Below are 22,014 nucleotides of genomic sequence, written 5' to 3'. Positions count from 1 at the left end.
AACATTTAAAAACAGTGTAGAAACCAACGTGAAAACAAGTTTTTTTTTCTCTTACTAATATTTATTCAGATTACTTGCACAGAAGAATATGTTTGCAGAGAAGAGAGGAAAATGTCTGTGGTCATAAATAAACTTATACGAAAGGTGTAGATGCCAGATTCTTGGGAGAAATTTAAACCATGCTAAAAGATTGCTTATTACATTTGAATAGTTTGGTATGTGACCACTGGTGATCAGTTTGTAGTGGGAGAAATTCTAGAGCAGGATTAAGGAACCAGGACCTTACCCATCAACCTAGCTTCTTGTCCATGCAAGTTGAAAGTGATGGGATTTGGTGTCCACCTGCTGGTTCTCCTCCCTGCTCTAAAACTTAAAGGAATTTCTTTCATACTGTGTAAATTCTGAGTCCTCTTGATAGAAAGTGGCTTCCCGTGTTCTCACTTCCTATTTCAAAGGAGTTGATGACAGTCTACCAAAGGGGTTTTATATTACTTAAGATTCCAGGCCACCCCTGTTTTGACACACTGTCAATTTTTTTTCTTGAGATGTATCTCTGTTTCCTTACTTGAGTTGCTGCCTTTGTTTCCTCCCTTGTGACTCTGTATTTACTGTATTCTTCCTAACTCTTCCTACTGCTGTGGAACCCTTCCTCGTCCTCTTGGTCTATCTTCCTCCTAATCCTTCTTTCCTCAGCGATTGCACATCATCTGCACGTCGTGAGCAGAAGCGAGAGCAATACCGTCAAGTCCGGGAGCACGTCCGGAATGATGATGGCCGCTTACAGGCGTGTGGGTGGAGCCTGCCAGCTAAATACAAACAGGTAGCGTTCCTTTGCTAAGAAAGAGGAAGGAGACAATCAGGGAGTTGTGTCAGCAAAGCCATTCTGTGCAGGAAATCTGCAAGGACTGCAAATCTTCATGGTTCCCTTTCCACACTGATTCCTTTGTTGAGTTCACAATCCTTTACAATCAATACATTACAAATAATTGTAATGACTCTTCATTAGCAGTCTGTATATACAGTCCATAAAATTCAGTGAGAAGGTCTTCCTCTTGCAGTGGATTGATTCAGGCTGATTTTATAAGGGTGTGTGCGTGTGTGCGTGCATTTAGGGCTCTAAACGCAAAGTTTTGTGTTAAAACATGGCAAAACTGAAGAGTGTGCTTTTCTGCCAAAGAATGCCCTTTTGAACTTTGATAAAAAATCTAATGTTTTATTCCTGCTTTTAATCATATGCTTGGTTCATTTACAGTGCATTCCTACCAATGTTAGCTCAGGAAGTAGTCCTACCGTATTCAGTGGAACTTACTTGCTAGGAAGCATATTTAAAATAGCAACTTCACCTCTTTGGTCAACCTTCTCCAATTTACCCCTATAGGTCAGGTGGGGGTGCAACTCATACAGCTGAGCTTGTCATCTGAAAATTACAAGAATCAATGTTTCCCAAAACGTATGGCAACTTTCTTGCCTTAGAAACACACACAAAGTTGTGCCGATGAATGAAGTGTGCTGTCTCTTTGTCCCCAACAGTTGAGTCCCAACGGTGCCCAAGAAGACAATCGGATGAAAAATGTCCCCGTGCCTGTCTACTGTCGCCCCCTAGTGGAGAAGGACCCTACCATGAAGGTAATGCCAAGGATGGGCAAATTTTTCCCCCTTCTTACAGTGGGAAGATTTCTACCCTGCAGATCCCTGATTGCTGCATCCCACATGTATGAGACTCCGCCTCTCTTCAGGCATTTCATTGTGCCACTACCCCATGTGGTTGTCCTACCGTTGCTATGAACCACAACCTATGGACAGCCACACATTGGCCCAACCAATGCAGAGAGAAAGCTGCATTTGGTCTCCCCTGTTTCCTCCTTTGCATTTTCAGTTGTGGTGTGCAGCTGGGGTTAATCTGACTGGCTGGAAGCCTGGGGTGGAACCAGATGCTGGAAATGGTCAAAAGGCTGATCCAGGATGTGATCCGTTAACATGCGATCGGGAGATTGAAGGAGAGAACACAAAGAGTAATCACACCTCTCCAGAAAAGAAAAAGGTTGGGAATCTACCTGTCCCTGCTTAAATGCATAGGCATTCTGTTTTTTTCTGGGCTGGATAATCAGTATAAAACACCATTGCCATTGTCTTCCTTAAAGGTAGAGTCACATTGCATTTCAGTGCATAGCAGTGCTATTCACTTAATTCTAAGCATCATGAATATTGAAGCTTCAGCATTCATAGAAATTTATTTCGTTAAAACTAATGGAAGTTGAACTCCATTGACTGAAATGATTACTTCTTGTTCAGGACTTTAACGGTCTGACTGGAATTCCAAATTTGCAGATTACAGGGACAATGCACAGATGAGTGAGGAGCTACTGTACGTCCTTGAACTGACATTCGCTAGAATATTTTTAGCAAGCTAATACTCCTTAGCTGTACTACAGGAGCTGTCCCACTCTAGACTGGGTGAGGTTCAGCTAAAGTCAGGGTTCATAGAGAACAGAACCACAGTCAGCTCAGGGATAGTAACCCACTTGAGATGTTGCTCTGGCAACAGCCTGGAGCCAACTGAGAACTTAACTGGTACTGGGGTTCATTTCAGCAACATTTGGAGGTTCATGGGTTCCCTAGTCCTGACTTACATGATAGAGTTGAGGGGCTGTTAGTTGGCCTTGGATAGAAGTCTGTCCAAAAACATGCCACAACATGTTGGTCCAACAAGTACTTCAGCTTGGGAGGGTGGTTCTGATGCAGTCTGCAATCTCTCACTCTTCCCCCTCCACCCGCCCATGTGCCCATTGCCTTTTGGCTTTCTCACAGGCCAAAGAACTGCATGAGATGGATGCCACATCCAGTAGAGTGTGGATCCTCACCAGCACCTTATCAACAAGCAAAGTTGTTATCATCGATGCCAATCAACCAGGAACTGTAGTGGATCATTTCACAGTTTGCAATGCCCACGTGCTTTGCATCTCCAGCATTCCAGGCAAGTGAAGACAGATCTTGGAGTTGCCATTCACTCTTGTGGATAATGCTGCCTCAGCCCATAGATGTTCAGGGGTTGCTTTCAAAGCTGGTAATTGGTAAGAAATAGATTTAGAATCATGTAGCAGTCTGGAATCGAAGAGATTTTACAACATTCATATAAGCCAGTCCTCCACTCCCATAAAGCACAATCCAGACCTGTATGTACAAGTTTGAAATTGAATATGGAGGCTGGGACTTTGTGTCATGTTTCTGTTAGCTTTCTTTTGGAAAAAAAATTACTAGTCCTTATGATGGTCAGAAGCTTCTCAAGAGAAACTCATTGCATTGTTAAGTTATAATTAATGGGAAACTACCTCTGGAAACTTTAAACAACAGCTTCTTATCCAAGCCTGAATTTGGTTTGGCTAGACATAGTGGAATGAGGTGATTCTTTAAAATCTGAATGTGAAGTAATTTTCACTCTTCCTCGTTTCCAAATATAAATCCCAATCTTGCACAATTTGAATGGATACTTAGCCTGGAAAAGTTATGATAACGCAGGGCCAAGTTCGCAGTGCATACTAAACCCTGAAATTGGGCAAACAATTCACAATGGGTGTTTCACTTGACATGGTCTTTCCAAAGAAATATATTGTGGTTTAACATGATGGTCTTGTTCACACAACAGTACATCATGCCAAATCCAAGAGCACCCAGCACTATTTTAGTTTTGTCTAGCTTGTTATCTGCACCCAAGAAATGAGAAACCCAAGAAATGAGGTTGAATATCATCAGCTCATGTAGCATTCTTCAGGAATTACTGAGGTCATTGTAAAAAACATCTGAAGATGCCAGATTGCCTGTCTCTGGCATAAAATGGAATGTGAGTGCGTATATATGTATGTTCATTTACACTTTCTAGCCTAGCCGAGTAGCAGAACCTAGCTGACCTTGAATGACTTTGAAATATTATCCTAGTTAGTAAATCACCAGAGAATCCCGCCTCCTAACTATTCTGGAGTAAGGCAATGGGGAGCCATATTACTGCCAAGAAAACCCTGTGGACATGCATATGAAGTTACCAGGAGTTGAACATGACTTGAAGGAAAACTTCCTAATGTATTTTACACATTCAGTAGTAAAAAGTTAAGCCAATTGCTTAATATATTCATTATTAATGGATATTATGATCTAGCGCATTTGTAGACTTCCACTTAAATGTGTAGCATTTTATCCAATTAAATGTAACCAGTGGGAAAATTGCTGCTGAGAAAACTACATGGGTATGCCTACAAGGTCTCCAAAGTCCCACTCACCTTTATTTTTAATAGAATCCTGATTAAAAAACAATCCAAGGTGCAGAAATCCTTTTGGATGCTAAAGTAGAAATTTGTTCAACTGCCTCAGGTTAATGGCAGGCCGGTTTAGCATATTTTTTAAAATTTGCACCTAATAAACGGATCTGAAGAAACACGCCTTATTAATTTTTCCTTGAACCCAAGAATAATGGGATTTAATATGTGAAGAGAGGGAGGGGGAAGAGGGAAATAAAAAGACTTACTGTCATTTAAGGGTTATCTTCAAACAACTTAGAAATTATTTTTATTCTATTATTTAAGCATACGATAAAGCGCGGCAACTTAAAAGCACACATGTGCTTTATATACTCTAGCATGTCTAAATTTATCCTGGGTTGGTCGGCAAACATCTAGCAGTTTCTGAACCTCCCCAACCATCTCCTTGTTCTCTTTTGGGGAGTTTCTAAAAGAAGAAAATATTAACTGCAGAAAAAAATATGATAGTTGAATGTTTCCCACGCTGTATACCTAGAAATAAGAGTAGAAGCAATGTTTTCCTTTTGCTTTAAAACATACCAGACATCCAGTTGAGCATGAACATGGACCGTTTGGGGGCCTAACACAATCTAGCCTAAGATACCAATGAGGTTGCTTTACATGGATGTGACACACCGATCTTGCAGCCTTCTATTTCCCATCTTTGCAGCTGCCTGTGATACTGACTATCCTCCTGGAGAAATCTTTCTGGAGGGGGACTCGAATCCTGAAGAGTCTTCGGGAACAGATGGAGTCTTAGCAGGCATTACTTTAGTCGGCTGCGCGACGCGGTGCAATGTTCCCAGTAGCAATTGCTCCTCCCGTGGAGACACCCCCGTGCTGGATAAAGGACAAAGTATGTTTCCAAATGTTTTAAGGACAGTTTTTTCCCCAGCTGGCTTTTTCTTAATTAACCCTGTTTATGGTTCTTTTACTAAAATGGCCTCAGATTGAACTGTACAGGATCTAAATAGAAAGACCAGATGGTTCAGGACATAATAAATCTTGCTGCCCAGAACTATTGTATGGATATAATTATGAATATGTCCTGCCTATAAATAGGAAAAAGAAAAAAGAGAAAACTATATACACATTTACATTTAGATCAAGGGACTGATTTAAGTTCTAGTGGGTTTAGGCCAATGTTTCTCAACTTTGACAACTTTAAGAAGGGTGGACTTCAACTCCCAGAATTCCCCAACCAGCATGCTGGCTGGGGAATTCTGGGAGTTGAAGTCCACCCATCTTAAAGTTGCCAAGGTTGAGAAACACTGGTTTAAGCTAACCACAACTAAATTTGGATCTAATCAGTATAATCTTAGTGCAGAGAAAAATGCCATTGAAATCTTCAGGATAAATATCCTAACAGATTGTGCTTTTGGATGATCAATATTATGCTTTGGGATTATCAATATTCTGATAGAGGTTTGTGGTTTTTTTTCTTTTTAATTGGCAACTGGAATTCAGTTAGTTATGACTCTACTTGTCCTTGTCAAAACCTCAATAAGTGACAATTAAATTTTTCTTCCATTTTCCTTCAAGTTACCAAATTATTTTAATAATAATAATAATAATAATAATAACAACAATAATAATTTATTAAATTTATATGCTGCCAGACTCCCAGTAACTCTGGGTGATTTTGCCTTTTAGAATTATGATGTGTTTTTTGGGGGGGGCTGTTTTCTCTGTTGGTAACCAGACAGTTATATCTGTTGAAGGTAACTGCTTTTTTGGAGTCATCTTTTGCTTCATCTTTAATGTCACCTTTTCTGCCCTTAGATGAAGTGGCAGCAGCAAGCAGTGCCAGGATAGATCAGTCCCAGTCCACTGAGGAGGCCACAGAAGCTACAGAAGTGCCAGAGAACGGCGTGAGTGAAATGGAGCCAGCCCAGGTCCGGACAGGCCCCCTTACAGAACATGTATTTACAGATCCAACTCCGGCTCAAGCACCTGCAAGGCAGAACAGGTAAAGGAGACGTTGCTTGTTCTTGTCCTGGAAATTCCCAGGAACTCAACAGGAAATTAGAATAAATGGAAAAGACACAGTTCGTTGCAGAATAGAGAGTGCCAGGCTAAAGGAGATGAAGCCTGGCCAGATATAAAGCACTTTTTCCGTACCCTCTGACACTTAAAAAGGGTGTTTTTCTGTCAACAGTGAGAATGGACATCCAAAAACAGAGTCAAGCACAGCAGGGCAGGACCAAGAGGCGAATGGCAACGCAGTTGGTGCTACCACCAGTGCTGCCCCCACCATGTGGCTTGGAGCACAGAATGGCTGGTATGAGTCTCAAGCATTGTTCACACACCACATCTAGTACTAACTCCATCAGATCTCATAGGTGGTTCTGGCTGAACAACCTCACACAAATGGTGTCACGAGTTCCCATTTTGGAAGCACAGAATCCTTGCCTCCTTTTTTCAGGAAGTTCTTGGTATTCCTTGAGGGCTATCAAGGCTTCGCTCTGTCCGTGTAGAGCAGTGTTTCTCAACCTTGGCCACTTTAAGATGTGTGGACTTCAACTCCCAGAATTCCTCAGCCAGCATGCTGTTGAGGTCCACATATTTTAAAGTTGCCAAGTTTGAAAAACACTGGTCTATAGCTAGGTAAAAAAGTATAGTAAAGGTAAAAGCTCCTTCACACAGACTCAATTTGTGATGATTTCACGGACTGGTCTTTGTCGTTTTCTTGGCAACTTGTCACTGCCTTCTTCTAAGAATTTGTTTTGACCTCAGATCTAGCCTATAGTAGAGGTATTTGATGACGATTTCCCATCCGAGTACCAACCAGACCTGACCCTGCTTAGCTTCTGAACCCAAACAAGATTAGCCAGTTGCTGCCACCATACTGCCAGCCTAAACCTGTATAATATTCCTTCCTGCCAGGTTGTATGTGCACTCAGCAGTGTCAAACTGGAAAAAGTGCCTACATTCCATCAAGTTGAAGGATTCAGTACTAAGCCTGGTGTAAGTAAACAAGACGAATTTTGGGTTGCTATGGATAAATATGTACAGAATTAAGAATGACATTTCTTGTTAAAATAAAAAAATTAAAAGAACCAGAATATGAAAAGATTATGACTGCTTGTGACTCTGAAGAACCAGAGATGGTAAATGGTGGTGGACCAGTTCAGACCTGATAGAAGGCAGCTTTGTATCTATAGAGAAAATCAAAGTTCTGAGCTACAACAGCCAGAAAGTCTGGCTGTTTGTGGTTACTATTATTTTTCATTGAAACTAAGATTTTCAAGGTGCTAAATCCACCACCTGTTTCTGTGATTGTAATACTGGATCATTCTCAGATGTACATCGTTCTGTTCCTTCTCAAAGATGTTGCATGGAACCTCCATGTAACTTTAAAAATTATGTTCCCCTTCCCCTCTCCGCTTAGGCATGTGAAAGGGCGTGTTCTTGTGGCTCTGGCAGATGGGACTCTTGCCATATTCCATCGGGGAGAAGGTAAGGGTCAGTTGCTGTAAATGATACCCACTCACTGAAAAGCTGGGGAAAATAATTAACTAGGTCTTCTGGCTTCTGGGGTGCAGTTGGAAAAGCTATCTTATCGCATGGCCACTTACACTGCAACTGGCAGAGTCTAGCAGACAGGAAAGAATTTGGTGTGTTCCATAGAAATTTGGGATATACTCATATTTAGAACTTCTGATATTAACTTTGGCCTAGATTGGATTACGCTTCCAGAGTTCAGGGCATGGAATAGAAAAGAAAACAAATTCCAATTCAATTGTATAAAAAATTCCAAACCATCCAAGTGGTTCAACAGTGGAACAAATTACTTTCTTTGCTGGACCAGGGGCTGGACAAGCATTTCTTAGGGATGCTTTAATATAAATTCCTTAAGTGGAGGTTGGATCCAGTCACCTGAATGGACCCTTTTAATTCAATGGTTTTATAATTCTTGACAAGATACTAGAAGATTCTAGAATCAAAATAGCTCTTCTTTTCTCTTTTTTCCTCTCCCTTCCTCTTTCCATTTTTTTCTAGATGGTCAGTGGGATCTGAGCAACTATCATCTTATGGATCTTGGCCACACCCATCATTCCATTCGCTGCATGGCTGTGGTATACGACAGAGTGTGGTGTGGCTATAAGAACAAAATTCACGTCATCCAGCCAAAGACAATGCAGATCGAGGTACCAGGAGGGGGTATCTGATCTAAGTCATATAGCTGTCTGTAGGATATCCCTTCCTGCTCTTTGCTTTATATTGAGATGCTAAAAGCTAAATTTACTTTGACAACTAAGAGGTTTAAACGGCACATGAATCAGCCAGAAAGCACCCAGAAGTTGTGTCACTGTAGAAAAGAAGACTTTTATTTTCACATAGGCTTTCATGGATCATATCCACTTCAAAACAGGGATGCCCAACCTGTGTGCCAAGGTTCAGCTGCATCCCCTAAATCTTTGGTGTTGCCCCCTCCCCAGAACTCTTCCCGGGGTTGTCATCAAATTGTAATTTTTCATGGGCCACAAAAGAAAAATTATCAAACAGATGGGAAAAAATCTTCCTGATGTGAATTATGTTACTTTTAATTAAATTTAAATTAAATCAAAATGAGATTTTGTCCTGGCCTGACTGAATTCGTATCTTTACTCTGTCTACTTTGGGGTGTGCCATCTTTGTTGTCCCAGTCAGAAGCCAATGACAGCTCCTTCTTGGAAAAAATTGTCTCCTTATGGATTAGAAGATAACTTAATGCAAGTTCCTTTTAAGCAGGGATGCCAAGATATTATTGGAAAAGCTGTAATTCTGGAGTAATGTTGCTTATATTTGAGGTTCTGATCTGTTAAGCAGACATACAGGAAACCTTGCGGGAAACCTAAAATAGTTAGGTTTGTAACTGTAATAAAATCAAAGACTCCTTCCTTTATGGTTTTCCAGAAGTCATTTGATGCCCATCCTCGCCGGGAGAGCCAGATCCGGCAGTTGGCTTGGATTGGAGATGGGGTCTGGGTTTCCATCCGCCTGGACTCCACCCTACGGCTCTATCACGCTCACACTCACCAACATCTTCAGGATGTGGATATTGAGCCCTATGTCAGCAAAATGTTAGGTAAAGTGAAATGGCATTGGAACCATTCATCCTTTGGAACCCTTTTAGTTTTTTTCCCTTTTTCCTTGCTGTTCTGTGTGCTCAGCGCTGCCTACCCCAACATTGTCCTTCTATGGTCCTTGAAATCCCTGCTTTTTCCATGGAGCCTCCCCTGCCATGGTCCTGCAGGGAAAGACAAGGGTAAAGCTTAGATGGTTCCCACTTCAGTTCTAGCATCTCTGGGAAGGACTCAGGAACGCCATGCTAGAAGCCCTGGTCAGTGTAGAACCGAAGATCTTTTCTTCTTTATTGAGTGCTACAGGGGTATGCCAACTAGGGACATCTTGGCAGTGAAGAAGATAAATGGAGTCACCCTTTTTCTCACCTGTTCTGATTCTTTTCCTTCTGCATCCAACTCTTCTCTGTTTATCTTTCTGTTCTGTCTTTCTCCCTCCATTTTTCTTTCTAAATTGATCACACACAGGCAGAAGACTTTTACAGCTGCCCCGAGTTGGATTTTACAAGAGGGGTGGCTGTAAATAACGTAAATAGGCAGCACATATCTCTAGGGTTGCAATTTTACTCACCTCCAGTGTAGAAAATACTGACCAGGGTAGCCCCAAGCTTCTGACTTGGCACAGGACACTTTCCAGGCCCTTGTCTTATACTGAAAATAAGCCTACAGATGTGGAACTGAATCATTTGTGTTTTCTTCTTTCACCCTTCATGAAATTATGGCCTATGAACTCATCAGTACAGATACTTGTTGTCATCTTGTTGTATTAGTAAAGAACCAGGGATGTTGTTGAGGCTGTCCATATTTCTCCTGAGATGGTCAGCTTATGGGGTTTGTGCTTTTTGAAGCCTCCCTTTTATAGTCCAGGAGAGAAAAATCAGCGGGGATAAGGAACCCTCGTGATTTGCAAAACCAATATATAGCTCAAAGATTACTGCGTGTGTTTGGTGATTGCAAAACACTACTTGGTTCTTGGAAGGAAAAAACTGGAAGAGTGGGAATGGAATGGAACCTCATGGAGAAAGGGCTTGGTAGAACAACTGGCTAATTTGCAACAGTTTGTGGCAGATCTTTCTTGAACTTTTGGGATTAGTTGCCCAACACCAACCAATGCCATGTTGCTCTTTTATTCAGGGACTGGAAAACTGGGTTTCTCCTTTGTGCGGATCACAGCTTTACTCATCGCTGGCAATCGCCTGTGGGTTGGCACGGGCAATGGAGTCGTCATTTCTATTCCTTTGACTGAGAGTAAGTGGCTGACATGTGCACATTTTCAGTTATTTCTTCTATTGTATAAAGCAGCATTTCTCAACCTTGACAGCTTTAAGATGTGTGGACTTCAACTTCCAGAATTTCCGAGCCAGCCTTGCTGGCTGGGGAATTCTGGGAGTTGAAGTCCACACATCTTAAAGTTGATGAGATTGAGTACACTAATATAAAGCAAGGGGAGAACTTTCTCAAACACTTTTTCTTGTCTTTGTGAAAAGATAAGTGTTTTACATTAAAATGATAAATGTTTTTGCCAAGATTCTCTTTTAGCTGTTTCTCCCAGTAACCACTTTTTTCTTCTTTTCCCCAATCTGTGGTTTTTCTCTCCTCTCACTTTCCCCTTTGCCTTCTTTCTCCTCTGCCTAGCTGTAGTCCTTCACCGAGGTCAACTTCTTGGGCTCAGGGGTAAGTCCTAAACCCACAATGGATTTCTAAGTTCAGATGTTAAAGCTTTCCACTCATTTTTCCAGCCCTTGATTCATCTGCTCATTTGTCTTCTTCGGGCCATTTATTCATCGCCCTCTCCTTTCTCTCAAAAATTGCAGGGAAATGGAACAGCAGAAATAGTTGGGTGAATCAGACTAATGCTTGGGGATGATTATAATCCACCCTGCCTGAAAGTGTGAGACTAAGAGATTGTCAATAACGATTGATTGATTGATTGATTGATTGATTGATTGAATGTATATGCCGCCCATCTCCCCCAGATGGGCAGCATATACATTTTGCGAGTTCTCTTTGGCTGTCTTTGAGCAGCAGTTATACCTAGGAAGCTGAATCCACAGTCTGACTCCTCCCAAACAGAAATTGTGGGAATGGATGATTTCACAGGAATCAGCTGATCAGCACGGTCTACTTCCGTCCTTTTCTCATTCAGATGAGAACCAAATACACATGATGTTATTGGTGCATGAAAAAAAATTGTGCTTTGGTGACAGGAGTGGCCATATAAATTGAAATAGATTGATAAAACAGGTAAGACTGGTCACAGTTAGTCTGAAATAAACCCAGCTGCAGTAGCACTGTCTGGAATGTGCTGTCAACCTGGGTTAGGTTCCTGAACAGTAACTTCTTTACTGTTAAACTTCACTTGCTTTCTGGCTGCCTTTTGTCCCTAAAACTGTTTATTGCTGTAAATGGCAGCTGCTAACGGTGTGCTTTTCAGCTGGAAAGTAGTGCATTCTGTATTCTGGATTTTTCTTCAAAATATACAAATAGGAAGTTCAGGCATGGCTTTTTAAAAGTTCATCAACGATGTGACATACTGTTTGTCCTTGAATCAATAGGGTTTTCTCCCAGAGCTCAACCTAAAGAGAGGAAAGAATACAATTGTACTGAATGTGACGGAGCTCCTTCTAAATGAGCCGTGTCTCTTTCTTTCGAGGTTTCAGCCTTTGCCTTTCTCATGGCGTTACTCTCTGTAGCTTCCTGGAAAGAGAATTTCCAAAGCTACACTTCCCAGATCCCCTATGAAAGGAAGTTATTAATAAATCAGATATCATTCGTTTTTTTCCATCTTGCTTGTTGATTTCTGTTTCTCTTTCTTTGGTGTCAGCCAACAAGACATCACCAACATCTGGAGAGGGGAACCGCCCTGGTGGAGTCATTCATGTGTACGGTGGAGATGACAGCAATGACAAATCTGCCAGCAGCTTCATCCCATATTGTTCTATGGCTCAGGCCCAGCTCTGCTTCCATGGCCACCGCGATGCAGTCAAATTCTTTGTCTCCGTACCTGGTCAGTAGAGCATCTCTAGGTCTCTGCATGTTTAACTGCGGCACAGACTTTCCCCAAGCAGTTTCTGTTTGGTTTATACATGTCCAAAATATTAGTAGCTTCCTGGAAAGACCTTGCTGTATGTTCAGTCTGAAAGGTTCCTAGACTAGTATATAGAATCTGGTAACCTGTGAGCTCCATCCAAGTGTCCTGCAAAAAAGGGACAAAGCAGTTGAAAATACCTGTATTTAGCCCCATGTTTGAATCACTGTATCTGTGACACCAAGTGGCCTTTTTGACCAGAGTCATAATTTTCATAATATGGTGTTTGTCTTGGTATTGCACATCAGAGAACTGTGGGGAAGAGACAGGCATGTGATTTGATGGCGCTGTAGAGATCTCCATGAAACTCTTTCTACAGAAGCATTCCAGGATAATAAGTAGGAACTGGCAGGGAGGAACAAGTAATTACAATTAAGCCTTGTATGGTTGCATTTTTCAAATATTCACAGGCTGTCACATAACTACTAAATTGAACTGTGGTTTAGAAATACTTCAGTTTCTGTTTCCTTCAAGCTGCTGTTCCAGGGCCTTATGCTGTCCTCAGAAGGCTGGAGTGTAGCTGCTGCTAATCAGCTCTATGCCTCTCTAGGGAATGTTCTTGCCACTTTGAATGGGAGTGTCCTGGACAGTCCTTCAGAGAACCCCAGCACAGATACGGTCGAGGAGGAAGGGCAGAAGCTGAAAAACGTCTTAGTGCTGAGCGGCGGCGAAGGGTACATTGACTTCCGGATTGGTGAGTTTCACAATACACCCTTGTCTTTTGCAGTAGCAGTGGACAATGAGCAAATGAATATGGGAGGGTGAAAGAAGAAATCACACAGAGGGCTACATGGGTTGCACATAAGGGCAGAACCGACTATTAATATTTTGTTGTTTTTTCTTTGTTGTGACCCATCTTATGTAGCAAACCACACAGGAGTTGAAGCAGCCTCTTTATTACAGTTCAGGGGTCTCGAATATTTTTTTGTCCAGCTCTTTTTGTATCCTAACATTTCAGTGTTTACAGTTCTCCTTTTTATATTTTGTTGCGTCATGTTTTAATAATCAGGATTATGAAGTATTTTGGAAAGACATTCCCCCCTCTGAGTTTTTAAGGGAGTGAGAGACTAAATAAAAAAATACTTTTTGCAGTTATGGCTAACCCCTCCCCCCAAAATATGGATGGTGACCTGCATAAGGCTCTATTCACATATAAAACATTACATGTTTTAAAATCATGGTTTCTTGAAGAAGCCACAATAGGCTGATTTATCCATGCTGCATCAAAAGCAAATGACTTACTGCAAAGTGTAAATCTAGACAATAATGCAGGAAGAGTTCCTCTGCTGGTGGGCAGATCTGTTACATTCGTACATATTCTGCAAGTATTCAGTGATCCTTTTTTATCATTCAGGAGTGTCTCTATAGAAAACTATGTCCTTAAATGCCAACTTGGGTGCTATTATGACAGCACCTGCTTTAAAAGTTATTTATTCATTGTTATGATTTCTGACTCACCTTTCTGCCTATAAAGCACATGACCCCAACACTTTCACGTGAACCCTCAGCTTTCAGATGATGGGAAAGACTATCTCTACTTGAGTTTTGGGATGGCTAATGTTGGTTAGTAGACAGAACTAGGCTAGATGGCATTTGACCTGACCCAAGCCAGAGTTCAGTCAGCTAATTTCATCTGTCATCATAAAATGACAGTCAGAACCAGGTAATGGGAAGCTGCGTGGCAGACATTGTATCACCTTGTGCCTTAAGATGGCTAATGACTCTGGAAGTTTCCCACTGGCAGGAGGAGGAATTCCCTCTTTGCCTCTGCTGCTTTTTACAGTATGGAGAGAAAAAGAACCCCCTTCTCTTTTGCAAGATGTTGTCATACTATGCAAAACTTGAATTCCTTGACAGCAAAAAGCTCTCTTGTGTCAATCCAAGGTCTCAACTGGGTTTTATTTATTTATTTATTTTTATGGATTGACTGATTAAAGCAATTTATATGGCCGCCCAGCTCACTCACGGTGACTCTGGGCGGCTTACCTAAATAAGACCCCAAATACAAAACCCACTACACCCCCCCACCCCCACCCCCGGGTTGTACTTAGTGATCTGTTTGGTGGATCCTGCTGGGACGGGACTCTTTGATGCTCTGTGTTTTGGTTCCTCTTCCCTCTACAGGAGATGGAGAAGACGATGAGACCGAAGAAAATGCAGGTGATGCTGCCCAGGTGAAGCCTATCGTCTCTAAGGCTGAACGAAGCCACATCATTGTCTGGCAAGTGTCCTATATCCCTGAATGAGCGTCTCTTCCTTTTCCTGCCAGTATAATTTTCTCCCTTCCACCGAAACCCACTCCCTGAATGCCAATATGTACATACAGAACTTTTGCATAATTCCTACCGCCGGCCAGTCCGACCCCAGATAACTGCAACCGTTCCTGCGCCATGCAGTGGTTCCCTTCCTCTCCAGGTTTGCAGTGATTGTCTTGAGCTGGTGGACTTTCTAAACTGGCCAGGTTACCCGTTGGCTTTCCAGCAGGAGGGAATCCTAGGATGAGTCTAATGCATCAGGAATCAAGACGCAAAGGAAGACCGCCCTTGGCTCAGAAGGACTGGACAAAGTTTCCAAGACAGCCCCCTCCCTCTCCCCCTTCCTACCTGCATGGAGAAAAGTACCTGTGAGCTGCTTACTGGCTTCCTCCCTTTGCCACCATGGAGACTGTGTTGACAGGCATGGATTGGTCTCCAAGCCAGTATGAATAAGATGTTTCTGAGAGCAAGCAACATCCCTGTCCTTTCTCCTTCACAATTATTCTGTGAGGTCCAGTCATGACACAGCATTTGGGAGGAATCTGAACTTGGCTAAAGTATCTAAAGTCTGTACCAGGAAGGTTTGCAGGTACGTTGGGGATTATGACAGCAGGTCAGCAGTGGGCCCTGTGTCCAGACTATGGGCTCTGGGCACATGATGAGTTCCCATCACTAAATTCATTTTAGTCTGGGCACTAGTGAGCCCACTGCATCCAGGTGCACCCGTCTGAGCTCTTTGAAGGCACAGCAGGATTCACTGCAATGAAACTGAGAAGTGTTTACCAGGCAAGCAGGAAGCTAATCTGAAGGTAGAATCGTCTCTTGCTGCATCTGCCTGAATTAGCAAATGGCTTTCTAAAGGATGGGAAGGCACATGCGTATACTGAGCATTTTGCATACAGCAAGCAAGGAAAACATGAACTTCTTTGCCCCTGGAGCATCACAGTATTCCAGAGTTGTACGGATATTTTGAAGGGCGAAACCGCCTTCGATTTGTCTGGTGATGCTTGGCTGGGGGTTGTGGAATGGGTCACAAAATGTATTTTTCAGGCTATCTGGGAAACAGAAAAGTCAAGGCAGAAGCCAGGTCTTGCTTACTGGCCATTTAACAGAGAATCGAAGTGCACATGGAAGGCAGATGGACCGGAGCCTACAGAAATGGAATCTGCAGAGAGATAGGCATTGGTCTGGGGAGAATGAAGCAGGGAAGAGAGGAAACGAAGGACAGCTGGAGAATCAGAAGGCCCTCATTCTTTGTCTGTGGCTTGTAGGAGTAGCAAGAGAAATCTGAGGCAGATGGGGACAGTGTAATTTGAGCCAGATGTGCAAAAAGGCTGCTACTGGAGATGAACTTTATCCTCCATAAAGATAACAGCATTTGGAGGTGCTTCAAAGGCTGATGAACTTGATCATATCCCCATCTTAACAGCAGGGCCAACCCAGATGTTAAGAATGCTTAATGCCCCCTTCTAGCCTTTTTCAACTGGGTGCCCTCCAGCTGGATCTGTAAAGGCAGTTCCCCATTGAGTTAAGGTCAGCTTCTAGGGTCTTCATCAACATATTTGTGTTGTCTTCTTGTTTCCCTTCTTGCTACTGCCCAGTCTAGCCTACAGTCCTGGGATTTTCTGGTGATCTCCCATGCAAGTCTGACCCTGCTTGGCCTTTGGAGATCAGCCATGGTTCGTGGGGTGCTACCACCTACCTGGACATATCAGGATTGCATCTCCCAAAGCTCTAAATCCACCTGGCCAAAAAGGAATTCAGAAAGTTGTAGTCCTAACCTGGAGGGCAGCAAATTGAGGAAGGCTGATGTAACACGACCACCCTCAAAGCAAACAAAAAATGGCCCAGTGATCAGAATGAAAGTAGACAGAAGCTGCAATCCTATTCACTTCTCTGGAAAGTATGCTGTTTTCAGGTTGATGGGATTTGCTTCTGGGTAAACCTATATAGCATTGCATTTTCCCAAGGGGAGAACATAAACATGGGCATAGCTTCCTTACATGCTTCAAAAGGCTGCAGTAGCACAGCACCTAGAGAACGTCACAGACTTTGGAGTGATGATGTGTGGCCCTGCAGGAATAATGGGAGTTATATTCGATCTGCAGGTCCATCAGCTTGGGATGGGTACGCTACAGTAATCTACTAGCAAAGGCACGAGAGCATATCCTGGTCTTAAATAAATTTGAAACCAAGTTTATCTGTTCATTGTTAAGTTTTATGAAGCCTCCAGCCTCTCTCATTTTCTGGCACTTACTAATCATAACCTTGCTTGTCTGCTGCATCTGCTCCCAAACCTTTTGCAGTTTGAAGTTATGTTGAAAAGAAGCACAGCTGTGTGATGGCGTGGAGAGGAGGAGACAGTGAAGGAAACAGCACCCAAAGAACGTGCTCCTTTTAGGGGTTATCAGCCAGCACGATGAAAAGCTGATTGACCTCACAGACAGACCCTTCCTGCTGCAATTCCACTGTGATGTATGTAAAGTTAACTTGTACGTTATAAAGGGATTTTTTAAAAAATGTGTCTTGAAGCTGTAAACTCTGCTGTTTCGTCTGAAGATGTAAAGAGACGGCTGTATGAAAACCAACCTCTCCTGTGCTTTCTCCCTTACGTGCTACCAAACAAACTGAAATCATATCTGTTCTGTATGTAATAAAAATGTATTACCGTCACGGGTCTGAGAGCATTGCTGAGTCCCCGAGAAGGGTGGAAGCTCCAAAATGCAACTGCCAAGGAGAGAGGCCTCAGTCTTTTATTGGAATACTTACCAGTGAAAAAAGGTACCTGTCAAGTGTGTCTGTTCAGAGTTCTAAACTGGCTGGGTACACTGTTCCATTGCCTTCAGTTCTCGATATTTGGTGACTGTAGCGCTGGCTGAGTCCTTATTTTGCAATGGGGGGTTTCCTCCCCATAAAACGTCTTCCTTGATTGGGTGGGCAGGCATGGTGTCCCTTGTTCTCCTCACCCAATGACTCAAAGCGTGAAAGAGCTGGGAGGGACTTTCAAAGAAATCTTGTAAAGCCCTCTGCTAATGGGTAACATCTCTATGAATGTTTTTTTTTAAAGACAAAAAAACTGTTTCTAAAAGAAGCTCACGTGTCCTGAGGTCATCCGTTCTACTGTCAAACAGCTCACTGAGGTCTTCCTAATGTTTCATCAAGATCCTGCTTCTTGGGATGGGAGGCTACTGGCTAGGGCAAGTCTTTCTGGAGTGACAACAAACAGATTTATCTATCCTCTGTAGCAGTCCCCCAAGATGACAGTCCTGTTCTCGCCTTGTCTTCTCTAGGCTAAACAGTCCACAGTCCCTGATTATACAATTTCTCTGAAAGCAGGAGGAGTGAAAATGGCTGTCTTTCCAACATTTATTTTACAAAACAAAATGCAAGCCAATGTTTAAAAACAATGGGCTTGTACAGACGTACAAACAAATGTCCTTGGAAAGTATTTGCAAATTACAGTGATGTGTCCAGTTCCAGCACGAGTTGATAATAGCATGGAAGCCTGTATCTCTCTCAGGTCTCCCTTAAGCAGGGATTAATTTGTTCCCTGTTCCATATATATATGCATTCCCAGGGGCTGAGCCTAGCATTAAAAGCACCTGCTTGCTCTGAACTATTAAAAACTAATTTTAGACAGGTGGAAAAAATCAAAGTGCAGTGCCAGAAATTCGGCCTTTTCAACCATCACTCTTTCGTGGCCCCAAAGGGAATGAGACTTGCCTTAGCATATGAAATTTCAAAAAACAGACAAACCAGAAACATTGATCATGAGGTTTTATTCCCCCTGCATCCTGCTAATTGGCAGGATTAGCTAATTGGCAGGATGCTAATTTTCATTGCTTGGCAGTAAACCTCAAGCTTATCTTGAAGTTCTGGGGGGAGATTAAAGCAACATTGCCCTTCTCTGCCCACACAGTCCAAGCAAAGCAATCTTTGTAACAGCCAACAAGAGACACTGGCGGAACACTTAATGGAGCCAAGAAGAACATTTGAAGAAGAATATTTGATTGGAAGACTTCTGTGTAGTTGTGCTTTTGTAGCCCACAGATATTATTCTAATATTAGACTCAATAGCTATAACAGACTTTCTCAACCAGCACTGTATTTGATGCCAGTCAATGTCCAATACGTTCAGAAGATTCCAGGTTGGGGAAGTCCAGACCACAAGAGCAATAACTGAGATTTTTTATTATTATTATTATTCGTAAATCCAGTGCTCCGTGCTGTCTTTCCAACAGATCAGCTCATCGGAACGGAACCAGAGTGCAATTTCTCTCTCAGCACTTTCTACTGAATCACTGCCGTGAACCACGTTCCTACAGAGAAAGAAACAGTATTGTAAAGGGAAAAGTTGAACCTATTTAAAGAAAGATATATTACGTATGCTGTGTGGTGGGGGCTGAGTCCCCCCCCCCCCTTCCTGCAAGCAGGCAATGACATTTGATGACAAGTTTGGGGATAGATTATTTCGTCTGCTGGCAGAAAGACCCAACTTCAGTGCTTGCTATCTGTGAGGAAAGGACTCCAGGCTGAAACCTTCAAGCATCATTAACTGGGCTTTGTGTAAAATAGCTGTACAGCAAAAATGCTTTGGTGTAAGCTATGTTTAAAGGAAGAAGACAGCAAGACAAACACAGGGATACCAATTTCCTGCTAGGCTCAGTTCACACAGGCATGATGTGATGGCTACAGTAGGTCAATGCAAAACTTAAACTGCACTGGGTGCTGTTACTATATGATAGATATTTCATGCCCTGGGTGAATGCTGGAATTTGCCTTCCAGAAGAGGCCTGTAAGTACAAGGAAACTAATGACTTCAGCTCACTTGTCAACTTCAATGCAGAAATCTCCTCGGATAGTTCCAGGTTTGGAATCGGCTGGGTTGGTTTCGCCAATCATCATGCGGGCAGTCTTCACTACCTCCTGCCCTTGCCAGACCTACAGAAAGTGAGAGAAGAATGGTCCACAGCAGCGGCTTTGATGCATCTCTCTTTCTGCTACTCAAAACTTGCAGGAATAGTGTAATTTTGGTAAATGTTCCTGCTTTTTTTTAATTAAAAAAAATTTGAAGAAGGCACACACGTACTGGCAGGTAGGACTATGGAACTGTTTCTCATCCTTGACAGCTTTAAGATGCGTGGACTTCAGCTCCCAGAATTCCCCAGCCACGGGGCTATGGCATCTCCTCAAAGCCACTGAGGCCAAGAAAGAGTGCTCAAGAAAAACACAACAAAGCCTGCAACAAAATGTGCCCCAAATATTCATGAAAAATGCTAATACTGTTTCTAGTTCAAGCTGTTTTGAGGCTGACCCAGAAAACTCAGAAGGCAGATCAAAATGTTCCAGGACAGAACATTTTGGGTATCCATAAAGAGAGGAGGGAAAGTTCTTGCAACTCGGGAGTCCCACTTGGCCAACGCTGCTTGGCTTGACAAAACATCTCAGGTTGGGTCTAAAAAACTAGCCAAGCCCTTGGTCAGCTGTTGTCTCTCAGCAAAGAGCATCTGACCTCAGGAAACTTAACCACTCGTCTTTTAGCCCCTCATATATCTATCACTCACCATGGCCACGATGGGTCCCGAACTCATGAATTTCACCAAGCGGCTGAAGAAAGGACGCTCGCGGAGGGAGATGTAATGTTCTTTCAGCAACTCTTCCGAGGCCTGGGCAGAAGATACTTCAGATGCAATCAACATTTCATTCATAAACATTTTTAAAAGCACTGGGTACTAAGATCACTCCTGCAGGTTGGGATTGGGGGACCAGCTGGCTGTTCTCACCTGCATGAGTTTCATCGCCACCAGTTTGAAGCCCTTCTTCTCAAAACGCCGGATGACCTCGCCAACCAGATGCCGCTGGACCCCATCTGGCTTGATGGCAAGGAAAGTGCGTTCATTCACCCCCGCAAAAGCTGGAAACAAGAAACAGGGATCATGCGCTGGCAAGGCATGAAGACTTCAAGGATGGAGAAACATCTAGCGCCTATCGTCGGCTTGGTAATGTCACAGATGCCAAGTCATTCCCATTAAATGTTCACTTGTGTTGATAACACTCTAGGAAAAGGGGCAGGGTGAATGACTCAGGGACCCAGCCGGAGGCGAAGACGGTACAAGAGCAGAAAGAGTGTTTCAGGAGCCACCCAAGCTTTCTCCCACATTCCTACAGAATAAACCATAGTACGGTTTCTGCGTCAGAAACACATTTCGCGTGTCTTAAATCCTACAGATCTCAATGGACTTTAACTCCAAATAAACTTTCTTGGGATGGCTGTCTCATGACAAAAGTTCAGGTTATGAGGGGGTTAATAGTTGGTGTGTTGACAGCATCTTCCCTTCAAGCCAGGATCGGTCTGTGGAAAAAGGACGGGGAGCTGCTTGTTCAGAGCATGGGTGTTTAAGGGTGCTTTTCAGAATTAGCACAAGGCCAGTAGGCACAAGGGCCCCGCGAACTGCAGCATCGTCACCCTCCAGCCACCTTCCTGCCCAGCCCGGTCAGGTTAGCAGCGGAGAAAAGGTGAACTCTCTCCTTGGACAGAGGACGCCTGCCTCGCCCCCCTCCCCCGCTCGCTTAATTCCAGATTAACCCGGAGAGGTTTTGATGACATTGGAGGAGAGGAGGCTTCAGATCGCCTTAGTCCTCTGGCCCATCTCAGGATGAGGGCTGGGGTCTTCTGCGCGTGGGAGAGGAGGAACCCTGGACACGCAGCTCCCGGAGGGGCAGTGGCAAGCAGCATGGAAACGAGGAGAAGACCATGGTTAGTTACGTAGATATGGAGTCCTTGGGGTCCTCTGAGCTTGGTCCTTTTCTTGCAGACGTTTCATTACCCGGCTAGGGAACATCTTCAAGCCAGAAGGGATGGGATCAGTCACTGAAGATGTTCCCTAGCCGGGTAACGAAACGTCTGCAAGAGAAGAGCCAAGCTCAGAGGACCCCAAGGACTCCACAGTTCAACCCTGAGCTACCCATATTCGCCTCTATTCGTTACGCAGGTATCCACCTGGCTCCAGCTCTGCCCAGCCTCTCCCCCGCCACCGCCGCGGCGTCCTCCCCGCTCACCTGTTTGAAAGATGCTCGCGAAGAAAGCCAGCACGAAGATCATGGCGGGGGCGGCGGGGGCCCGCCAGGCGAGACCGGCCGGCCGGCGTGCGCGTGCCTGCGCGCGTGCACCCGCCTTGGGCGGGGGCGGAGCTCTGCCCGGGCCTTTGGGGCGCGCGGCTGCCGCAGTCCAAGGGCGGCGGCGGTTTGCACGGAGGGTCCGTGCCGGGTCGGCGTTTTGCACGGGCTGCGGCTCTGAACGGGACGCTGCAAGCGAT

At 43.6% G+C, this 22,014-nt stretch overlaps 2 protein-coding genes across 2 annotated transcripts in view; one reads left to right on the top strand and one right to left on the bottom strand.

Moving 5' to 3' along the window:
- Positions 1–17,362, top strand: part of MAPK8IP3 (mitogen-activated protein kinase 8 interacting protein 3) — a 58,077-nt gene extending 40,715 nt beyond the window's left edge. Inside the window, exons 16-31 of the mRNA XM_088148147.1 lie at positions 694–820; positions 1,531–1,626; positions 1,877–2,041; positions 2,809–2,974; positions 4,960–5,145; positions 6,072–6,258; positions 6,448–6,570; positions 7,176–7,256; positions 7,681–7,748; positions 8,292–8,440; positions 9,189–9,360; positions 10,490–10,603; positions 10,991–11,029; positions 12,180–12,362; positions 12,994–13,137; positions 14,568–17,362. Coding sequence (XP_088004273.1) covers positions 694–820; positions 1,531–1,626; positions 1,877–2,041; positions 2,809–2,974; positions 4,960–5,145; positions 6,072–6,258; positions 6,448–6,570; positions 7,176–7,256; positions 7,681–7,748; positions 8,292–8,440; positions 9,189–9,360; positions 10,490–10,603; positions 10,991–11,029; positions 12,180–12,362; positions 12,994–13,137; positions 14,568–14,689 — 2,122 coding nt within the window. The 3' untranslated portion in view covers positions 14,690–17,362. The remainder of the gene's footprint in view (positions 1–693; positions 821–1,530; positions 1,627–1,876; positions 2,042–2,808; positions 2,975–4,959; positions 5,146–6,071; positions 6,259–6,447; positions 6,571–7,175; positions 7,257–7,680; positions 7,749–8,291; positions 8,441–9,188; positions 9,361–10,489; positions 10,604–10,990; positions 11,030–12,179; positions 12,363–12,993; positions 13,138–14,567) is intronic.
- Positions 17,363–18,051: 689 nt separating this feature from the next.
- NME3 (NME/NM23 nucleoside diphosphate kinase 3) lies at positions 18,052–21,939 on the bottom strand. Its single transcript, XM_088148146.1, has 5 exons — positions 21,758–21,939; positions 20,482–20,612; positions 20,263–20,364; positions 19,527–19,639; positions 18,052–19,017 (listed from the first exon to the last, which is right to left on the bottom strand). The coding sequence occupies exons 1-5, from the start codon at positions 21,798–21,800 to the stop codon at positions 18,900–18,902; spliced, it is 507 nt and encodes a 168-aa protein (XP_088004272.1). The 5' UTR covers positions 21,801–21,939; the 3' UTR covers positions 18,052–18,899.
- Between the last annotated feature and the right edge of the window lie 75 nt (positions 21,940–22,014).

The sequence above is a fragment of the Python bivittatus genome, unplaced genomic scaffold (genome assembly GCF_059951505.1).
Source record: "Python bivittatus isolate LINGU-HERP-01145 unplaced genomic scaffold, Pbiv_v1 ctg000560_np1212, whole genome shotgun sequence".
NCBI classification, from domain to species: Eukaryota; Metazoa; Chordata; class Lepidosauria; order Squamata; family Pythonidae; genus Python; species Python bivittatus.
Note: the sequence above shows the minus strand (reverse complement) of the source record. Positions and strands in the feature narration are given on the sequence as shown.

Bases quoted from the DNA above. Each gene is read 5' to 3' on its own strand.
- NME3 (XM_088148146.1), bottom strand. From the start codon at position 21,800: ATGATCTTCGTGCTGGCTTTCTTCGCGAGCATCTTTCAAACAG. The intron at 20,613-21,757 runs GTGAGCGGGGAG...TCTTGTTTCCAG, and splicing joins CGCGAGCATCTTTCAAACAG to CTTTTGCGGGGGTGAATGAA. The intron at 20,365-20,481 runs GTGAGAACAGCC...TCTTCTGCCCAG, and splicing joins TGGCGATGAAACTCATGCAG to GCCTCGGAAGAGTTGCTGAA.